Raw genomic sequence first — 23,745 nt, forward strand, 5'->3', positions numbered from 1 at the left:
TTTTAATATTTTGTCTTTTGCGCATTAAACACAAGTCAAACAATATTAAAACACACTATAGCACAATAAAGTCTTGAGATTTACTAATTGATTCTGCAAAATAAAGTTTAATAAAAATTAACGGTTGTTTACCAAAATTCTAGGTAAATAAATTCATGCTATACGTGAGAGTGAGTATTGAAATTGTTTGTAGATGTATAAACATGTTTGGAACCCTCATATTAAGATAGATTTTGGGATGGGATCTAAGCCCATTTAACACCTACATGATTTTAAAACATACTTAAAAAATGTGAGATTTTTTATTGCGAGGACAACTGAAAATCATCTCCTAAAAACTTATTGTATTTCGTTATTATTTTTCCATTATATTTTTGGTATAAAGGAAGTTCTAAGCTTAAAGACAAAATTACACAATTAAACGAGTATTCTAAACATGCAAGCTTCAGAGATGACAGATGTCATCAAAAAATAGTTTATGAAGCTCATTAAAAAGAGTGAGTCTCCAGTCTCCACATAAGTACAACTCGGAGATACTTCAAAGAGACTACAACTAGATAGCCAATCAACATCATGATTTTCTTCCTTCCAAGTATGATGCAACTTGACATGTCAATCAAACACTAGATTTTTTGAATGTGCATCATTAAAGTAGGAACTACCTCAGTACATTTTCGATTGCCCATAACAATGTCTACCAGAATCTTCGAATCATTTTTTACAATGAGATGAAAAATGTGTTCCTTCAAAGTGATATCCAACCCAAGCTACATGTGTTCCTTCAAAGTGATATATCTAAGCTTGAAGAGTGTCACAAGTTTCAATTTTTCTATAGATCCTATTAATATACCAAAGTTTTTATCAAAAAATAATTTTCTATACTAGAATTCTGTTCCAAAATATTTTAAGGTAAAATTGTATTACTACTATAAGATATTTAATTTTCAAACATTTGTCTGTAAAAAAATTAATGTTAATACCACTTTATCTCCTGTAATATAAGCAAAATTCGTTTTATCCCGTTGTAATATATATTTTTTTGGATTACTTTCTGTAATATTTTTTAATTTGGATTTCTTCTTTAAGTGTGCAAATATAACACTGAATTTGAGGAGGTAAATAAAAAAATATATTACAGGAGGTAACTTGTGAAATTAGAAGATAAAAGATATAAATTTTAACATTTTAAAGAGGTGATAAAAAATTGCGTTTTCACAGAGGAAAAAATGAATTTCACTTTCGCTTATATATTATATGAGAGAGTTTTGTATATTTAACCTAAAAAATTATTTTCAACCAGTACTATTACCATTTCTAAACTTTATTTTATTTTTATTTTGTGTGGAATATATGTAGCTTCATGTTTAATTAATGTCAAAACATGGTTGTACACAACACAACTCCAGACAAAAACAGAAAACAAAACATGGTTCATTAACGAAATTTCTTGTGGTAATGATGATCAAATGTTTTCTTCATTTTGTAAAGTTGGAGTTTAACTTTGTTGTGAAAAACAAACTTTGGTTGTTAGCGTTTTTCGCAAGCAAAGTCTAAGAGGCATATATCATGCAAAATGGAATTGCTTCCTACCCTTAATATACTAAAAATAGAATTAAAAAATAGTACTATAAAAAATGAACACGATGTATGGGTCCAAAGTTCAAACTTGCATTTAACAACATGGACTTGGAGGTTAGAAATGTACAATACCAAATTGAAGTTTGCATCACTGAATTTAATACTTCCATAATTGTCAATCATGTACAAGTTGAGAAAGGAACTTGTGAGAGAGATGTACGAGGCTTGTGAAGGAGTTTTTGTCTCCAACCATTATTCTACTTTCTATCGATGCTAGGGCCTGTGGGCCACCTTTTAAACCACAGTTTCGATAGATCACATTATTCCACTTATTGAATGTGCTTCATACTTCCGAAAAAAAAAAAAAAAAATTGGGAATGCATCTCCTAACATATTTAAAATCACAATTGTAATTCAACTTCATTTTGTCAAAATATAATGTGGAAATGCATCACTGTAAATATTTGAGGTGGATTTGAAAACACATTTTTGTAAAATCCTTTGAATTTATTTTAAATTATTGATAGTTTGTTTATTGCACACAATAGAGGATATTTAAGAGATGTATTTCTGAAAACCCTCATAAATGTTGTCTAGGCAACAACATTATTCTAACTTTGTAATTTTTTAGATTAACTTATATTTTAGGTGATTTCATGCCATAAATTAGAAAACACGTACATTAATTGATTCAAACATACAACATAAACACTAAAAAAAAACATACATTAATTAAAGTAAATTCAAAATGTACCGACCATAAATAACTTATTCCCCCGACTTCTCCGCTTGTACTGCAAGGCATTATGTGCCTCGGCAATAATGCCTTCTACGAGAGCCAATTGGGGGTTGCCTTCCTCAAAACTCATGCATCTATGCTCGATCTCGCCATATCCATAATACGTCGATAGACGTTGCGTATGTACTGGGTGTGGTCATTCCTAGCCTCTAGTGCCTCAAGATTAGACGATCTAGGTGGTATTCCAGGAGCGTCTGGTGTCATGATAGGATGTGACACCCTATATAACCATGTGACGTAGCCGTCTGCATAAATCTTTTGTACAAGAGCTGGCACCCTCCGATAGTCCTCTGGTACCAAACGACTCTCAAGATCCTCAAGTATGGCATCAAGATCTTTGCGGCGGACAGTAGGAGGAACAAACTCTATGGGGTATCTCGAAATAACCTACAAATATCCAAATTGGCGCATCACTCGCTCAAGCAGATACACATACATCAGACCTGACCCACAAGCCAACCATATGGAGTACAACAAAATGACGTCCAGCTAACACGTCTGGAGGTGAGCACCGTAGGGAAAAAAAGGCAACGCCATCAACTACAGGATGGTCAATATCATCCAAAAGGACTCGATCGCCTGATTCCCCCATGTACGGGGAAAAATGTGACATCATGAGGCCAATCCTCAGTATAGTCAGGTACAGGTTCTCACCCGAAGGTGCAAGGAAAGTGAGAGATGATCCACCCCTGAAAAAGGATCAGGTAAAATGTTATTAACAAATGTAACAAAAAAATTATGAAAATATTAGTAACAGTAAATTACCGTAAGCAACACGCAGTTTCCTATCAACAGCTTAGTCTTCCAAAGACAACTTTCCCCCATTCAGAGTATAGGTAGACCAAATAGGCGGCTCCCCTAGTTGTACTAGTGAATATCATTAAGTTGGTGAAGTATTTAAGATATACCACATCGATACATGTTGCACTTTTGTCCACAAACATAGACGTGTCAACCATGAACAAGAGGTAACACTTCAATGTACAATGTCGGTGATACTCAACCTACATATCACTATCTTCAGAATTCACATCCATCTGCAGTTGGTTGATAAATTTATTCAAAGAATTTAAATATAGCATGAGCACCTTTGGTGTCAGCTACCTCATTTGCAGCCTCGACTGGGTTAGCCCCCAAATATGTAACCATCATCTCGTTGGCTTCCTCTCGATTGAGCCTTTTGTGGTTCAGTAATTTTCCTCTAATGGAAAGATATAGGAGGCATGAGACATCATCCAAGGTGATGGTCATCTCGCCAAGAAGAATGTGGAAAAATGACATTTCTAAATGCCATATCTATGCAAATGCCGCATGCATTTATGGTCTTGTACACATCAACACATAAACCATCAAGCCCATAGTAGCAGATAACATCTATGAACCATCCATCTCCAGGCTGTTCCAAATCCAATATCTTCCTTCTAAGGTTTATGGATTTTAAATATGGACACTCTTATAAAAAAATATATCACCACCAAATCGCGGTCAAATTTGATTAAAACAGATGTAATACAAAAGTAAATAAATATACATCTCCTTCTCAGACATGCCTAGTAGCATGATCTTCATAGAGATGAAATAAGAAGGTGTCAAATTGGTGTCCTGGATAACTATCTACAGGGGCATCTACATTAGCAACGGTTTCCTCCTGATTGGCCTTATAGGTTTCAAGGGCTTCTTCAGGAGCTTTAGGGGCTTCATAAGCAGGAGACACGTGGCCCCGTGAAGTAGATACCTAAGACGGGAGACTTTGGGAAGTAGAACCATATGGTTGTAAAGCGCAACCTGATGAACCATAAAACAAGGTATTATCGATTCGTGGTCCTGCCCCTGGCCCTCTCACGTTATATAAACGAGAGTTGGAACACACGATCGAAACTAATTCTGTCCATGTTGTTTTCAGCCATTGCACCTATAATAAAACGATAAAATTACATCAAAACGCATTTAGGCTATATTTGAATATACATATCCTAAAACCATTCAGACATAATCCGAAGATGCATCTCTCGATGAACTCGCGACTTACAGAAATGGCACAAACCTCGTTGTTGACCTAAACTCCAACCAAATGGTAATTCATGTCTATAGTACCTAATGAAGTTTAATGCATCTTAAATAACCTATGTTACCTAATGAAGTTTCAATGAAACACAAGAAAGGGGGTTGAATTAGGTTTAAAAATTAAATCTTTTTTAATCACCAAAACAAAATATACACAAATGCAACAATGATAAGGAACAAAGTATTTTTATCCTGGTTCACCGTTAACTAGGTTACCTCCAATCCACCTGCCAAGGTGATTTTTCCTTCTCAACAAGGATTTAATCTACTAATCAAAAACTTTGATTACAACCACAATGAGCGTAACCAATATCTTCTCAAGGATTCTGACTATACCTTAGTCCCTCAGGGAAATTAACTAACAAGTTAAAATTACAATATTTTTTGTTTACAAAGTGCTTCTAAGAAAGCTGATACACACAATTTCAATGCAACAAGATTTTCTGACAAAGAATGAAAAAGAATAAGGCTTTATAAGCAAATGTTGTCTTCTTTGTGTAGTTTCTCATAATTTCTTTCATTGTTATTTTCCCATGCTTCAAAGACTCCTTTATATAGATGATGAATATATCCGTTTAAAGGTGAAGTTGGAACTTCTTAATATCATAGCTTGCATGAAGATGTTTGATTGTACAGTAGTATAGTGGTGCTTTAGCATAGTGATAGGAAGGATGGTACATGTTAAAAAAGTTGGTACAGCAGTACAGTTCTTTATCCTATTTCGCAGGAAACTGAAGAAGATATTTAATTTTATAATATTTTAATATATCCTACACTATCTTCTCTCAGAATTAACTTCTTGAGTTAGAGGTTCGAATATAAGTTGTTGAACCTTGATCAGAGTTCAGAGTTGGTCTAAAAATCTTGAGAATATTGAGACTTTAGAGTCTTGAATCATCAAAGTCATTATGGATAAAATTCTTTCGAGAGTTGACTTGATGCTTTCAGATGCAGATTTGCTTGTAAACACATCTTTGTATTTTTCCATGGTTCAGAGTGTGTTTGATGTCCAGAGTTCAGAGTTGCTAGTTCATAGTCCAGAACTTCACTGGTCCAGAGTCCAAAGTTTAGATGTCAAAATCCGCGCACTTAACAAACCATTAGAGTACAAAGTTGTTCTCTATATATTTCTTTGTTATCATGAAAATTTAGGGAATAGTTGCAGAACCAAACTTGTTCCAACACCTAAAATATTATTCCAAACTCAAAAACAGAAATGAAAGGAGAAACTTATCAAATTATAGTTGTGTATGGGAAGCTTGAAAGAAATGAATGACTTTGTAGCAAATGAAGTATAATGGAGTGAGTAAAATTGAATAAACTTGCTCAAATGGGGTTTGGAAATGACTTTGCAGTAAAAGAGCTCCAATGAGGGGTTTAATGACTTTTCAACAAATGAAGAAGGATGAGGGAAAGGTCTTGTGCTGATTTATGAATAAAACACGCCCAGAGATGCATCTCCGTAAAACTTCCTAAACTTTGAATTAATAGTTTTTACAGAGATGTATCTCCAGAATCACCCTTATGTTGATACGGAGATACATCTCTGGATTAACTTTTGACAAAATAAGGGTGGCTCACCAATTTGTGTTGATGAGTGTGAAAAAGGTGCAATTGTGACTTTTCACCATGGTGAAAAATCCCCCATAAGGGTGAGAAAATTAATCCCTCACATTAATACAAGAGAGTTTAACATTCTCTTATAAACTAAAAGGCCTCAAATTTTTCAATTTTACTTTCTATTGGTTTTCAAGGAATTATGTAGAGATGTTCTTTTAAAGTAGAAGAAAAAATAGGTATAAGAAAAGAAACATTTGAAATGTTTGAGATAAATAATCAAAGGACAAAAATATGTTTGAATTGTTAAACATCAATTGTTTTTTAAACTTGTACAAGAAGTTTTAGTCAGATAAAGTGATTATTGCTTAAAGGTAGTCATGCGTTAGATATACAAGCGATAAGAATTAGTGTAAATAAAGAGAATAAATCTCACAAGAGACAGTTTATTTTTCATAAATATGTGACTTGAACCAAGTTGTAGCTAGGGGTGGAAATAAGCCAGACCGACAGGGGCCTATGGCCCAGCCTACATAGGTGATCACTAAAATAGCAAGTGTACTATTTTGCCTCTAAAGTAATAAAGGGGAAATTCCCCGAATATCGATCTCAAGGGTTGCGTATCAATACAGAGTTCCAATTCTTAATTCAATTAAACAAAAACTTAAATTGGGGTTTTGATTTGCAATTATAAATTAACAATAAATAAAAATAACAGAAAATTGACTAAGTGGTTTAACAAATATGAGAGCATGCTATGGTAAAGTGTATGATTTGCCCTGTAATAACCTTTAATCAAGATTTCTTCAACAAGTTCATAATCTTTAATTACTGCCCTTTAGATTATTTTCCATTAATTCCTTAGTAGGAAAACCTTTGAACATTCATCAAAAATCCTAATTCCTTAGTGAATTATGATGAAATCAAGTCTTTCTTTTATCAAGAGTTAACCGATAACTATAGGGTATCCCTATTCCTAGGAGATATCTACTATAGTCTAATCGTACAAAACCTTAACAACCTCGGTACAACTAGTTGTTAACCGTAAATCAATCTTGTTGGTCCGACAAAGAAAGAATAAAAACCTTGTACAATTAAATTGAATAAGAAAACAAATCTATTGATGAACTCAGATATTCAAAATCATTACAGAATCAAATCAGGGACACCCCTAGCATTGAGGGTATTAACTACTCATATCGTTCAAAGAAAATGGAATATAAAATAGAGACATTACAAGAATTGAGATGAAAGTTGATCTTCAATCGCTTCCGTTCGTGAAAACCTTTTTCTATCCCAAACCCTTGTTTTCTCCAATCTTCAATCGTGCTTCTTCTCTCGGCCAAAAAGTCTAGAGTATCTTCAAAAACTAGTTCTAAATAGTGTTAGGTCACTCCTCAGCAATGCAAGATGTCTAAATTACCCTTAATGAATCAAAAAATTCAAAAACTCAAAAAAACCAAAAATATGAGCGTAACTGCTCACACGGCCGTGTCACCTGACACTGGCGCCCGTGTCAGCTTCTGATCCTGCTTTACACACATTTTTTTTGCCTCTTCAACTGACACGGCCGTGTCACCTGACACTGGTGCCCGTGTCAGCTTCTGACCATGTTCCAGGATCTTCTTTTCTTGCATTTGGGCTGACACGGCCGTGTCGTGGGACACTGGCGCCCGAGTCAGCTTCTGCCATTGTGCACTTGCTTCCAGATTTCTTTTGTTTTGCACTTTTTCACACTGATTTGTCCTGATTTATTCATATGTGTTGAAACAAGATTGAGAATCTTTGTTCAGAATCTAGTTTTGATGATAACAAGCGTATATTTTGTTAGTAACAATTTTATTACTAATGGCTTCATTGAGTGTGCCGAAACAGTGTCAAAGTCCTTTACAATATAAATAAAAATAGTTGTTCGGACAAATGCAAAATGTCAAAATATTACAACACTGAAAAAAAGTCATAAATAAAACATAAATAGGCAACTACTACTGAGTATGCTTAATGCGAACTCTCTGCGACCTCCTCTGCCTCTTATACACCGCCGCATCAGACACCATACTGACCACCCTCTACACTATGAAAACTGCCTCTAAAACGCCTTGCTCAATGATCCCTCTCTCTAATGTCTCTTGTCCAATCAACTGTATCCGCTGGCATATCGATAGGAGATCAGTGGCCTCAACTCGCGGTCCAATAACCTCCCTTTGATCGACAGGTGAAGCAGATAGGCCACATCGTGGAGGGTGATCGTCAATTCCCCAACAGGATAGTGGAATGATTGCGTCTCCTTGTGTCACCTCTCGGCAAATGCCCCTTGCATGCCGTGGCTAATGGTACTATATTCGGTCATGCATAACCCGCCAAGCCCGGATCCAGCTACAACATCATTAAACCACTGAGCCTGTGGTTTAAACATCTCAAAAAAAATTCACGAATGGTTCACGGATTTTATGGGCGCCCATTCCTGTCACAACAAAAAAAACATTAATGTTAGTTAAACCGTTTGAATTCATTTCAACAATTTGTAATTAAAACGGTTAAATTAGAAAATGAAATAAAAAAACAATCTCGTCGTCCCAAATATGTCGAGCGACAAGGTCATGATAGTATATCAAGACGGACGTGTCTGAAGGCCCGTCTGGGTAGCCATCATCCTGTGCATCATGAGCATTGTCCTGACCATCATCGTCGTGCTCAGGGTGAACCTCGGGAACCTTCTCCTCCTTATGTACCTCCTTCTCCTCCTCCCGGCTAACCTCACGAGAGGAAGACGCCGAGGCAGCCGACTCCTCGGTGCATACAAGGATCCTGCAGGAGCCTTATCCATTTGGACTGCGACTGGGACTTGTCCCCGTCCCCGAGTCACTCCTTGAACTGGGACTCTCTCGATCAGTTCGTTTTCAGCCATTTTCCTGTAAAAATTAAAACATATATATGTCGTACAAGCATGGTGAGATTAAGAATAAAGAAGATCAACTATTATAGCACAAAATTGCAAGCAACGTTAAAATACATGGATAAAGTGAACATACAAGGTGAAATTTAAAATAAAATAAAAAATAGTTCAGAGCAAATTTTAGAAGTGCATATTCGAAACTGGTCAGAGGTGTTTTCGGAGATGCACTTACATGCGACAGTCATTTTTTACAGTTTCCATTTTTTGCCCTAACTCATACAAAATATATTTTTTTACATACAAACAATATCATTGAGCATCAATAACTTCATTAAACATCATTAACCTAATTTTTAACAGCCCTAATAACATTTCAAACTATTATTAGGGTGCATAAAGAAATTCTCTAATGTAGGTGTGTCATGTCCAAATGAAAGTGTCAGATAGATTCCTTCTAAGCTACTGAAGGCCCATTAAATTGTGTTGGAGGCTCATTACTACTAAATTACTAGTAACACTGTCAAAGTATCCATCCTTGCTATTCTCTATTTAATGAACTTTTTAAGATATAAATTAAATATTTTATGTGCGTAACTTACCAAATTAATCCTTTAAAGCCTTAAGATAAAGAATCATAATAATTAAAATTTAATTTAATTGCACTTTAAATTTTTAATATTTTGATTGTGTAATTTTTGTTTTTATTTTTTTGAACAATTTTGGTTATTTGGTAGTTTTTAAGATAGACATTTTGGTAGTTTTTAATCATTTCTCAACATTCTCTTTCCAAATTTTCTCGAGTTTAATTTAAGATGCATTGACATTTATTTTCATGACACCTAATTAGGGGTGGCAACAACATACCCGCATCATTAAGACCTGCGTTGCAAAAGCCTACAAAAAAAATAGGGCGGAGCAGTCATTATTGAGGGTGCGGACCTAAAACTCTGGCCTGTCCCACAAAAAGTGATGGCAGGGGCGGGCTAAGCTCGCGTGCACTACACATTTTATATCTAAAAATACAAAATTTATGTTAATGTAAATTCCCGCAAAAATTTGCATAAAAAACAGGGCGGGACGGGACGGTCACATTAAAGGGTGAGGGGCTAAAACCTTAGCCTGTCCCACACAAAAGTGCAAGCAAAACGGACATGCCCAACAAGACGGATCTGTTTTACCACCCCTACACCTAACTATATCAAACTACTTGATATGACTTTTTAAAATTAAATAATTAAAAAGATAAAATACATCTAAATATTTAAAACCCTTATTAAGAATTACATTCTTTCTTAAGAGGACACAAAGTTTTTACTATTTTTAATACTACCTTCGTCTTTAATTATAAGATCTAATCAACTTTTTAAGTGTATTAATTATTTTTTTTCAAATATATATCCTAATTATATTACAGTTACGTACACATTGATTATTTCTCTCTTCTAAAGATAAATTTATAAAATTATATAAAATAGTCTATAAATTTATTATTCTAACAAATTTTCTTAATTTCTGTAATTTAATTATGGAGTCTTATATTTAAGAACGGAAATAATATTAAATTACACAATTCGTTAAAAGTCAGAGGTGCAAGCACCTCTCTATTTTATTTTATTTTTGAACACAAATAAAGTCTTAAAATTAAGGTCAAATAAATTGATTTCCATAAGCACAAATATTATAATTTAAATTGAAAAAAAGAAATATTCTAATCTATAATATAAGAAAACAAATTGTTCTGAAAAGTACTAATCCGCCCTTTTATTTTATTATGGTGCCACGTGGAACACTTCTCCTTCCAGCTTTTTTACTTTTAATACTCTTGCATTATTTCCATTACTTTCTATTGCATGTTTCAATATTTCTAATTAAAAAATTAAACAAATTTTTCTTGGAAACAGAACTTTTTTTTCTTTTCCTACTCTACCTATGCTCACACTTCTTTTATTTTGAAATGATTGTATAATTACTTTATATGGTGCATATGATCTCAACATATTAAATCTTTATTGAGTTAATGTCAAATTTGACTAATGACTTCAATTAAAAATGAAATATAATAAATTACACTAGCCATTATATATAGTCCTCAAAATTCATTCTATATAATACTATTTTGCAGTTATATATTAAACGCATATCAAAATATAATATATAAATAAATTTAATTTTTGATTTGAATTATTTTTTCTGGATGAAGAAATATAACAACAATTTTTTCTTATTGAATTTTTTTGTGTGTGTTTTTGTATGCATAACATGAATGAGTAGCAATTTCTTTATATATTATATAATTATTATCATGAAGAGAATATGAAATAATAATTTGTTTACCTATAATTACATATATTTAAAAATGATAATTTCGATGTTGAAAATAATATTTTACTAAGATGATAATTTTTATTTTTTATAACACCAAATTAAAATAATTATAACGGGAACGTAAAGTGACTGTTTAAAATATTGAATATTAACGGGACTGTCAAATTATTGATCAAAATATTAAAAATTAATGAGAACATGAAGTTATTGATTAAAATATTTAATTTTTTTTCACGGGTACCAGATATTTTTCTATACATTCAATTATTATTTTTTACGGGTACCAGATATTTTTTTATATATTTAATTATTATTTTTTTCGGGTATCAGACATTTTTTATATATTTAAGGGTTTAATTATTATTTTTTCACGGGTATCAGACATTTTTCTATACATTTAATTATTTATTTTTTACGGGTACCAGACATTTTTCTATTAAAAAATATACATCTACAACAAATGCGCGTCCCGTACGAAAACTCGTGCGAATGTACGAATTTGTTACTAGTTTAAAGTACAGTTTAAAGTACGACCCAAAGACACCTACCCACCGTCTAGTGCAATCGCATTGGTAGCCTTTCCAGAAATTCGCTTTTTAAATCTACTACATAATGATGAGTTTGGAAGAAATTTATACAAATATTAATTAAATAAGTATACTTAATTAATTTAGCACACCAATGTTGACAAAGTGTTAGGTTATAGACGTGCTACTCTTTAGATTGCACGTATGTTATGACGTATATTTTTCAATTGATCAATTGAGTTGAATAAGTTTTTCAATCTTTTAATTTTTTAATTTTAATATTAATTCTTCTAAAAAAATTTAAAAAAATTAACAAAAATTTCTATATTTTTATATTAAATCTTTAAAAAAAATCATATGATGTTTTAAATTGTCTTTTGTATGACATCGTTTTAAGGACCATAAAATATCATTAATTTAATGTTATAGATAAATTAATAAATCTTAAAAATTAAATAGTTTAAATATTTTAAATTTGTATCAATGACATGTCATGCAACACAAACTTAAAAGAAAGAAAAAAGGCTAATTTGTAATTAAAAGTTTGGAAGAATATGTAAAGGTCATGAAGAAGAATATGATGATTGCCCGAAGTGAGAAGATAGTGATTTGGGTGAGCTGGAAACCGTCGGAAACAGGGTGTGTGAAACTTAACACTGATGGTGTAAGAATTAGAGACAAAAATGTTGGTTGTGGAAGAATTATCAGAGGGACCGACGGAGACTGCAAATGGGGTTTCTCTAAGTTCTTAGGTAATTGCAGTGTTATTCGAGCAGAGCTTTGTGTGTCTTTGAAGGGCTCAAGCTTGCCAACAAGTTATGCTTTACGAAAGTCGAACCGAATGTGGATTCGAGTACATTTGTAACCATGGTGAATACAGGGTTTGCGCTTGATATGGATAGCTCATCCTTGGTGAAGCAATCACCTGTCTTGTTAAGGATATGAGAGACATTAAATTATCTCACTACTATAGAGAAGAAAATGACTGTGCAGACGCGTTAGCTAAATTTGGAGCCACTTGTGGAGAAGACCTTAGATTCGGCGATGAGCATCCGGTTTTCATATCGCAATTACTTTACAACGATGAATCAGGTCATTCGGTTCCGAGGTTAGCCTCGTTGTAGTCCTTTCTTTCTTGGGCCTCGGCCCTCCATTGTACCCAAAAAAAAGTTTGGAAGAATTAAAATTTGAAAATATTTTTTAAAAAAACTGTAACATTAGATATGAAGAAAAAAAACATAATCAACCATTTTTAATAAGATGATGATTTAGTATGGACTTTTTTGACAATCGTTAATCTGGTGTTTAACTTGGGTAGGAACCTATAAACACTTTATTGAGAAAATTCCAAGTCTTACATTGATAGAGATAAAACTTTAAAATAGTTTATATAGAGTCATACCCTCATCTTATAAGTTTGTTTTTTGAGGGTGTCTTATGTCAAACTCAAATTCTAATATATTATCAAAGCTTATCGATCAGACTGTAAGTGGGGAGCATTGTGGACTCACACTTGAGAGGGAGTGTTAGAATAATAATTCAAGTGTGAGTAAGTAGAGAAATAGTCTCACATTGAATAGGAATGTGGTGACTTGAGCATTTATAAGACGGAAAACTCACTCAACTATCACCTTAAGGTTTTAGGTGAATAAGCGGTGTGTCTCCCACAAATGTGCATAATCCTCAACTTTGTATCAGTGTTCCTAGTAACACCCCCAACATAGAAAAATGTTGGACATGAGAGAGTGTACTGGGAAAAACCTATAATTAGCCTTTTTTTTACATGCATATATATGAGAGAGAGAGAGAGAGTATTTACTATATATATGAATGCATATCACAAAAATTAAAAATAAGTTTAAATGAAATATAATGTGAACGTAAGATTTATTTTATTTCAAGAGCTTTATTTCGACTCTGATTGGTAAAACAAGCTGGTAGCTGATAGCTTATAGTTGGTAGTTGGTAGCTGATAGTGTTGTAGAATTTGATCACCCATGTAGTTTGATTCCATTTTCTTGTAATCACTGATCTTTGACCTGCAAAATAATAAACAATTATATAAACCTGAGACGTGTAAAAACACTGTCCTTAATAATTTATCCGCCTCATAAATGCAAATCCCCCAGGATTCAACAGGTTCTTCCCAGATTCTCATTATAAATCTGAGGTATCAGAACAATAAGAACTACTCTTTGAGATGACCGGAAGATGTAATCCAAAAACAAAAGAGCAACAAAAGAAAAGGAAGAATAAAAGAGGTTTTGTTAGATTATCACGTTAAAGTATTTTATTTTTTCTACTATTTCTAAAAGTAAGAGAGTAGACATATATATACATATAAGAGAATAGTATTCAATGACTTGGACTAAGTCAAGTCAATATTATAATAAAGTCATTATGAACCACATTAATTTTTGCTTTAAGTTATAAATAAAATAATAATAATAATAGTAATTTTCTTTAAAAATATTTTATCTTATTTTTCACTTAAAATTGAGACAAAAACTATTTAAAACTTTTAAAATATCATCAAAATTTACAACAATCCCCGACATATTTCAAAAGTTATTAAAAGTTGTATAAAAGAATTTCATGGATTAACATCATGGATGTGATGCATCAAACTAGTGCAGCAAGCTATATGAACTAGTCCTAGAATGATAGTACTTAACATACAGTGAAATTGGTGTAGCAAGCTATATAAACCAAAGACACTGTATGTATGTTAGAGGTCTACCACTCACATCACACCCCCACGGTTCTTGTTGTTGACGCTGTGGTGCGGTAATAGGCCGTGCGCGTGCCTGGTTATTTCATGAGTGCTCTAGAGATTTCGTCAAGATCTCATACAAGCGGCCCACTCAACACTCACATAGGTGATTTCATCAAGTGTATGCTGCAAATCATACACCACCTATAACTATAAAGGATATGAAATTCATTAAAAGCTACATAAGCTTATCCTTTCAATAATGCCGTGTCTAGCACTTTCTCAATTACACCGTAGGAAAAGGACGCAAACAAAAATTAATCAAATAATTTTTGGTGCTAGCAGAACTAACAAGTGACTTGTTCTTACCCATATAAACCTTTTTCATGGGATCTCCAATCACAAAGGTTGGGTTCCCATCATTTGTTAGTTTCAATTGGCTTAAGTCCAATTCCCCTCGATGTGTTCACAAATAAATTTCTTCCTAGGGATTTTGTCAAAGGATCGACTAAGATCACTTTGATCTGACATCATATAAATAGAGGTTTGTTCAGTAGCTACTTTACAAAAATTAGGAAAACACATATTTTCTTCCATAAATAAATATTGACTAAGACGTCTCTAAGACAATCAATCTCGTATGTTTACTCAATAAACTTGGTATCCACAAGTAATCTTATTCAAGTCTGCTTAGACATCTAAGCGACATCACTTCCAACGATAATATTATATCGAAGGATATATAAATAAATTTACTTATGAATTAACCATACATGTCTATTTGAATGACTTTCAAAGGACAACACTATTAATAATGATAAACACAAATCTATTCATATAAATCTGTATTATGCAGGTCTGCTTGAATGATTTTCAAGCGACAACTTCTTATCAAATAAAAATATATAAATTTACTTATATATTTATTTTTATTCGAAGCATAATCAGTTATCATCATTGTATTAATTTAATACAATGGCTCATCTTCTCAAAATAACATTATAATTCGCATATTCTTTTTAAATATTTTATGTGATTAAAATTCATCATAAAATAGTTTTACATTCCTCATAAAAAAAATTAAACATTAATCTTCCAATAGTTTTTACACAGTAAAAATAATGAAATATTAAAAATTATACAATCAAAGTCATATGTGTACTCCTTCATTCCACATTAACTCAATAAAATGTGAACAAATAATAATCCACATAAATTGTTATTCTTATATGATCAACTTTATTAAACATCATCATATTATGCTAATATAATGACAAATTCACAAATATCATATGTAATAATTTATAGTATTTCAAATACTATATAATTTTATCAAGTGCTCAACAGTTATATACATACGGATATATACATCAATGCTAAGATTATTTCTAAAAAATCACATATTTATTTCACTTGATTTCTATCATTTATATCATGTGTGTATCACAAATTACTTAATATTTAAATAATTAAGTACTATTTTATAACTAAATAACATATTTCAAATATTATTATCGAAACATATATGCCTATATCAAATTAAATTCTTATAATATAACTATTATATACCCCCACATTAAAATATATTCTAAACAAATTAAAAATGAGCATATCGATATATTAAATACTCACACAAACTTGAGTCATAACAAAATATATTTCAATTCTACATTTTTAACTCAATTATTTATTGAGATAAATAATATTAACTTATATTTAACTAATATCAATGAGGATTAAGCATACGATTCAAATCAACTAAAGCACATTAAGTGAATAAATGTATTATTATTATTATTATTATTATTATTATTATTATTATTATTATTATTATTATTATTATTATTATTATTATTATTATTATTATTATTAGCATCTAAATTAATTTTGGTATCACAAATAAATTAAGCACAAAAACTCCATAAAAATAGTTAGTTCATATTCATTAAATCACAATAGAAATAAATATGCGTTCAAAAATTTTTAGATGCACCAATTTTGAAACAGTAACGAAAAACGGTTCAATTACAACACAATCTCAATAAAATATTTATATCCCTTCATAACATAGTTTTATAAGAATATTCTCAACAATAATATTCTTGTAAAAGTAAATTAAATGGATAACGATTAAATAAAAAAATAAATCTATCTAATTATTAGTAGAATATACTACATATTTATATTCAACTAAATAATTGTGACAAAAAAAATTCACATAATGATCTAATAAACATTTATCATTAAAAATATTTATTTTATTTGATAACATATTTCAATTTCAATTAATCACAGAAATTACAATTAATCAGTAATTATGAAAGACATTTAATTTAGAAACATAACCAATTTGTATTTTAATGATTATAATAATATTTATAATGTCAGTTTCTAACTTACTTTTATATCATATAAAAGAAACGTTTATTTTCCAACTTACTTTTATAATATACTAGTTTAATAATTAAGACTATATAATCAATATTTAAAAAAATAATTATGTTGATTTTTGGTAATAGGACCATCCAAATAAAAACAAACGAATCATTCATAATAATATCACTTTTCCTTTTATCAACTCATAACAATATCTCCCTATTGTATTTTTTCAATAACAAAAATCTCATATAATAGAATAATCAAACAAACCAAATTTAAGGACAGTCATATTTTATCTTAATTAGAGAAATTCATTTTTATTTCTAAAAATAAAACATGATTACGGTGAACCCTAGTATTTCTATAATATGTTTAGAAAATATCATTCAGTTAAAATTGTATAACTTTGTATGATTTTGGAACATGAACAAAATTATTTTCACATAATATTACCAGTGATAAATAACACTAAAACTTTTAGAATCATAAGCCTCTTTTAGCCATCATATAACATGAGTTTGAAAATATAGAACCTGAATATTTAACAGCATCAACCATGATAAAGGATAAATCCTTAAGATTGTTGTAGAATTTGATCACCCATGTAGTTTGATTCCATTTTCTTGTAATCATTGATCTTTGACCTGCAAAATAATAAACAATTATATAAACCTGAGGCGTGTAAAAACACTGTCCTTAATAATATTTATCCGCCTCATAAGCGCAAATCCCCCTGGATTAAACAGGTTCTTCCCATATTCTCATTATAAATATGAGGTATCAGAACAACAAGAACTACTCTTTAAGATGACCGGAAGATGTAATCCAAAAACAAAAAAGCAACAAAAGAAAAGGAAGAATAAAAGAGGTTTTATTAGATTATCACGTTAAAGTATTTTATTTTTCTACTACTTTTAAAAGTAAGAGAGTAGCCATATATATATATATATATATATATATATATATATATATATATATATATATATATATATATATATATATAAGAGAATAGTATTTAATGACTTGAACTAAGTCAAGTCAATATTATAATAAAGTCATTATGAACCACGTTAATTTTTGCTTTAAATTATAAATAAAATGATAATAATAGTAATTTTCTTTAAAAATATTTTATCTTATTTTTCACTTAAAATTGAGACAAAAACTATTTAAAACTTTTGAAATATCATCAAAATTTACAACAGATAGTTGGTAGCTGATAGTTTATAGGTGGTGACTGATAGTTGATAAGTTAACATGAGTGTTTCGTAAATTATCTGTTTCATTAGCTGATAGATACAAAATGACATAAAAGATCATTTTAATTAAAAAGGGTAATAATATTTTATTAAAATAATAAGGGTATAAATGAAGAAAAAAAAAGTCACAAGCTAAAAGCTACAAACTCAAAAGCTACTTAAAATAGCTTTTGAAAAAAAGCTAAAAGATAAAATAGCGTTACCAAACAGAGTTTTTTTTATCAATGTGAGTTGAAAAGCTAAAAGCTAAAAGCTATTTTTTAGGTCTTATCAAACAGACCTTCCACTTATAAAAATAAAATAAATCAAACTTGAAAGTTTGATTTTTTTTTGAAAATTTCTTTAGCCACCTCCCTATGGGGGTCACCCCCAGCGAAAATCCCAAAATACCCCTGCTTCGGAAATGAACTTCCGAAGCGCTTCTTTTAAAAAAAATTTTCATAATTCGGAAGTGCATCTCCGAAAACACCTCATGGGGGGTGTCTTCGGAGATGAACTTCCGAAAACACCTCATGGGGGTGAATTCGGAAGTTCATTTCCGAATTATGCAGAAACTGTGTTTTTTTTTATGTTTTATCTAAAACAGTCTCGCATTTTAATTAAACGTAAACGCCAAATAAAATAAGCAATAGATAAACTGAAAATACTAATATGATAAATAAACAAAAAAAATACTAATCCGATGAAAATAATATATACAAACCGAAACAAATAAAAATAGTGTGCTAAAGATACAATCCGAAAACAAAAAATAAATAAACCCGACCACTACTGGGTGTGCCTAACCCTCTCACCCTGGGCCCTCCTCTGCCGCCTGTACCCCGCCGCACGGCCCGCATCAGTGACGATCATCTCCATCACGGCGACTGCATCTGGACCGCCCTGATGAACGACACCTCGATCCAACGCGTCCCGCCCGAGCATCTCTATCCGCTGGCAGATTGGCAGGAGATCAATGGCGTGGTCATCCTCGTCCTGCTGGTTCTCCAGGATCTCCTCATGTCCTGGCCTAGAAGCGCCGGGAACGTCGGGTCTCAGCAGAGGATGGGACACCCGGTAGAACCATGTGACGTACCCCTCCTCACTGTGCCAGTCCTGTGTGACCCGAGTGAGACGGTACTCCTGCGGTACCACATGATGCTGTCAGTCCTCCCATATGGCAGTGAGCTGCACTCGGGTCACTGTGTCGGGAGCTGCCTCAAAGGGTGACCTGGGTATCCGTTGCACGAATCCGAACTGACGCATGCACCGCTCAGGGAGATACCGGACCATGATGTCGGTCCCGCATGCCAGCCAGCCTGAATATAGAGCAATGTCGTCAAAGGGGACAATCTGAGCGTAGCCGGCGAACGGCCTCCAGGTGACGTCGTCGTGCATCGTGCGGTCCAGGTACAAACGGTATGGTCCCACCGCATCGTTCCCCCTCTGGAGAGCGTATCTGGCGGCCCTGGGCATGGCGTCAACGTACGCAGGATCGATGTGGAAGCCGTGGATGCGGGAGAAGTAGGAGATGATCCAGCTCTGAAACACAAACACAATAATGTATTAAAAAAAATACGAAACATAAATAAATAAATAAATACGATAATGTGTTAAAATAAAACGTACCGTAAGTAGTGTGCAGGATCCGACCAGCTGCCTCGTCCTCCAGTTGGAGGCCTCATTCAGCTTCTGGTAGAGGTATGCCAGAGTAGCTGCCCCCCAGTTCCACTGGTGAACGGTATCCAGGTCCATGAAGTAGCGGAGGTAGGTTACGTCGACGTACCTGGCACTCTTATCCACAAAGCATGCAGCGCCTACCACATACATGTACCAGCACCGGAGAGCGCAGCCGCGGTGATACTGTGTGAATAGCTCGTCACCCTCAGCCTCGGCAGCCGCATCCAGGTGGTGCTCAAAATAAGTGCTCAGTATGGTGAACCGGACATGAGGCCCAGATGTCGTGACGCACTCAAAGTGAGCAACCTCGTGCTCCATGCCCAAATAGAGCGTCATCCACTCAATGGCCTCGACCCTCTGGATTCGGGAGTGGTGCAACAGTGGCCCCCTAATAGGCAGGTGGAGAAGACACTGCACGTCGTGCAAGGTGATCGTCATCTCCCCAACCGGCAGGTGGAAAGAGGACGTCTCCTTGTGCCAGCGCTCCACAAATGCCCCCTGCATGCCGGTGCTAATGGTCTTGTAACCCGTCATGCAGAGCCCGCAAAGCCCTGAACCTCGCACATGGTCGTTAAACCACTCAGCTGTTGGTTTAAACAGACTAAATATCTTCCGAGCGTGGTTCACCATTTTCAACGGCTCTCGCTCCTGTTGAAAAAAAAACAAATAAACGACATATATTAAATAAGCGACAAATAAACGGTTAAACTATAAAAAATGGTGACAATTAAACGGTTAAATTAAAAAAAAATACCTCTCCCTCCCAAATCCGCCGAGCGACGTGATCGTGGTAGTGAATCAGCACAGAGGTGTCAAAGGGCCCTCCCGGATAGCCGTCCTCCTGCTCATCCGCCTCCCCGGCTGGAGGGTCAACTTCCGGTACCCCCTCCGGCTCGTGGTAAGTCACTGCCGCCACCTCCTCCTCCTCCTCCTCCTCTCGCTGGCGGGAAGAAGATGCCCGAGCCAGCCGACTCCTAGATCCTGAACCAGATGTACCCTCTCCCACGTCCACGGGAACTCGCACACGGCGTCCCCGGCCCTGCCCCCGTTCCTGGGTCGACGCCAATTGCGCCGCCGCCCGCTCGCGTCTAGCCGACGCAGTCTGGGACTCTCTCCCCTGTCTGATGCGTGCTGGTTGGTTGCCTGACATGTTCCTGTAAACAATCGAAATCGATTAATATGCGAGGCAAATGAAAAAACAAAAAAAAAAAAGAACTTCTGGTACAGTTCGGAAGTTCATTTCCGAAAACTGGGATGGAGGTATTTTCGGAAATGAACTTCCGAAACACCCCTGCGCAGACCTTCAATACAGCCTCCAATGGCAGACCCAAAAAACCTAAACCAAAACTACTTTTATGCCTACTAAACATCCTAATATCAGTACTAACCTATCTTAATGTGATTTTTTCAGTTTCTAAACACCATATTAGAGTTTATTCAAATAGATCTAAAACTTGAAAAAACAAGTTTGGCAGAAGACTTGGGAATGCTCTTTGATCTTACACTTGATTTTGGCAGAAAATTTGAAGAGGGGTTGTGTTTTGATTTGAGTTAGGGTAAATGAACGGGGGAGGGGGAGTGTTTTGTTAAATCTGCAGAACGCGCAGTATTTCGGAAGTTCACTTCCGAAATGCTGTTTTCGGAAATGAACTTCCGAAATAAGACAATTTTTTCAAAAAAAAAAAGCGCTTTCGGAGATGCATCTCCGAAAACGCCTTTTTCTTGCATTTCGGAAATGAACTTCCGAAGTCAGGGGTAGTTTGAGTTTTTCACCAGAGGTGGACTAGAAGGTTGGGAGGTCTATAGAGAAATTTCCTTTTTTTTTACGCTTTTTGCATCCTTGTTCTTCAATTTTTTTTTGTCAATCATCAAAACAAAAATATTTATGTCAAAATATATATTCACACTTCCAATGAAAAATGCATACAATAAAATCACTTATTTGATTCTTTCTTGGATTTCAGTAAAAAAAGTTCTCCAGATGTTCTTCGTTTTAAAGTTTTTTTTAATTCTCAAGTTAATTCTCTAAAGTTTATTTGCAAGATTATTTCAATAATATATCGTATTTTTGTGTGATTCTTTGTGATGATTAAAATAATCAAAAAGTAAGTCTTTATATAGTTTTAATTCTTAATGCGAGTTGGATGACCTTGAGCTTTATATATCACAAGTTTTTATAATATTTACAACAAGTTATTATGTGTCCTTGTACTCAAAGTAGGTTTTGTCGCACATGATATTTTTTTTTGCAAAGCCAAAAGAAGTTATATATTATAAATAACCAGAAGGCATAAGAAATGCCTCTGTCACACCAGTACCACATAAAATACACCTTTCTCCTGGACTTATAATGTAAAACAACTTAACCACCAATACACCCCTACAGCTATCCATATGAACTAAAAACAGCAATACTATTAAGCCTACATTCTGCTCCATTAACCAATACAAGATGAATTCTAACGCTCATCACTCCACTGCCAGCATAAACTGATAATAAATTTTCCGGAACGATAGCCTGCAAGAAATTTATCTGGGGCAGGCGAGATTCATTAAAAAGAGACGCAGCCAGAAAACAGTCCATGATAAAAACGCAGCCTGTTCGGAGCCTCCACCTGGCAAGACCACCACTCCTACGACGAGAATTTTGCAAAGAACCACTTATACAGATCACGCCTTAGCAGCCTCAACGAAACCTGGTAGCATTATGATGAAGCTACCCCTTTTCTTGTAAAGAGTACCAATGTATCTTGTGTACTATTGCTTATTTGTCTCATGTTTGAGTGTCATGAGAGAAAAAAAAATCAAATTATTCTTTCTAACTTCTCTTTGTATGCAAGTTTCTAATACTCTAACTTAGACAGTGAGATGATGGTGATGATAACTTCTTCTCTTTCTCCTTGCAACTTTATATTCAAGTTTGATGTTCCATTCTATAATCCATCTCTTATATCGCCATCTACCTCCAATGTATTCCGATTTAATATAGATTCATCACCATGAGTTTGGATTTTTGCTTGCTTCCATTAATGCACACTTATGAGTGAGATCCTATAACCAGGCCTAAGTGAAGCTTAGAGAGCATTATGCTATTAATGATAGTCATTTTGAATCCCCTTTCGATTCGGGTATCATAAGAACCTAATCTAAAGTGTGGTTGTTTTGAGAATGTCCTCGTGTTGGACCCTTTTTCAATTTGTCCTTTGAAATACATCAACAATGCACCAACTTCACCATATCTTAATGAATGATTCCTTTTAGTTCAAAGGTAATTGTTATGGTCTTGTCTTGTATAACCAACAATGTCTATTCTACCCGCTTGCTTTAACACATACTCGTGAAAATCTTTTGGTTTTAATGCTGATTCATCAGCCAACACAATTTGTGATGCTTGTAGCTCATATATGCACTGAGGAATCAGCCAACACAATTTGTGATGCTTGTAGCTCATATATGCACCGAGGAGAGTAAATCATATGAACATACCCCTAGTGGTTGAAGAGGATGATTATGTTCAAATACAAAGTTAACAACCTTATATTTTCCAATTTTTCAATCAAGTGAAATAAACATACGTGATTAAAATAAAAATTAAATATTTACGAACATCAAACATTTATGATCAAAGTTATTAACTAATTGTCAAGAGGTACATATCAATTAAATTTATATCATATATCATTTTGAATTTGAATAAATTTTACATGAATTAAAACAAAATATGAGAGGTCCAAAAAAGTTTATTTACAAGAAAAGAAAAGAAACACGCAAAAATAAAACTCTTATATTTGCAAGAATAGTAAAACTATTACTATTATGATAATGGTATTATCCAACTTATTTTCACTTTTATTTTTTATCACCATTTTCCCAATGTCAAACTATGCGTTAGTTTCATTGAAAATAAAAATGCTTATTCACACAATCCTAAAAACGTAGTCAGTTCAATATAAATATAAGGCATTTAAAGTTAAAAAGATGCGTAGCTA

The 23,745-nt window shown here is 33.5% G+C and overlaps 1 protein-coding gene across 1 annotated transcript; it reads left to right on the forward strand.

Annotated features, from left to right (window-relative positions):
* Positions 1 to 12,311: 12,311 nt before the first annotated feature.
* Positions 12,312 to 12,870, forward strand: LOC131629816 (uncharacterized). The gene is made up of 2 exons (XM_058900615.1): positions 12,312 to 12,599; positions 12,649 to 12,870. Exons 1-2 carry the CDS (start codon positions 12,312 to 12,314, stop codon positions 12,868 to 12,870), a joined length of 510 nt encoding a protein of 169 aa, XP_058756598.1.
* Positions 12,871 to 23,745: the final 10,875 nt, after the last annotated feature.

Source organism: Vicia villosa, unplaced genomic scaffold (genome assembly GCF_029867415.1).
Source record: "Vicia villosa cultivar HV-30 ecotype Madison, WI unplaced genomic scaffold, Vvil1.0 ctg.000606F_1_1, whole genome shotgun sequence".
Lineage (NCBI taxonomy): Eukaryota > Viridiplantae > Streptophyta > Magnoliopsida > Fabales > Fabaceae > Vicia > Vicia villosa.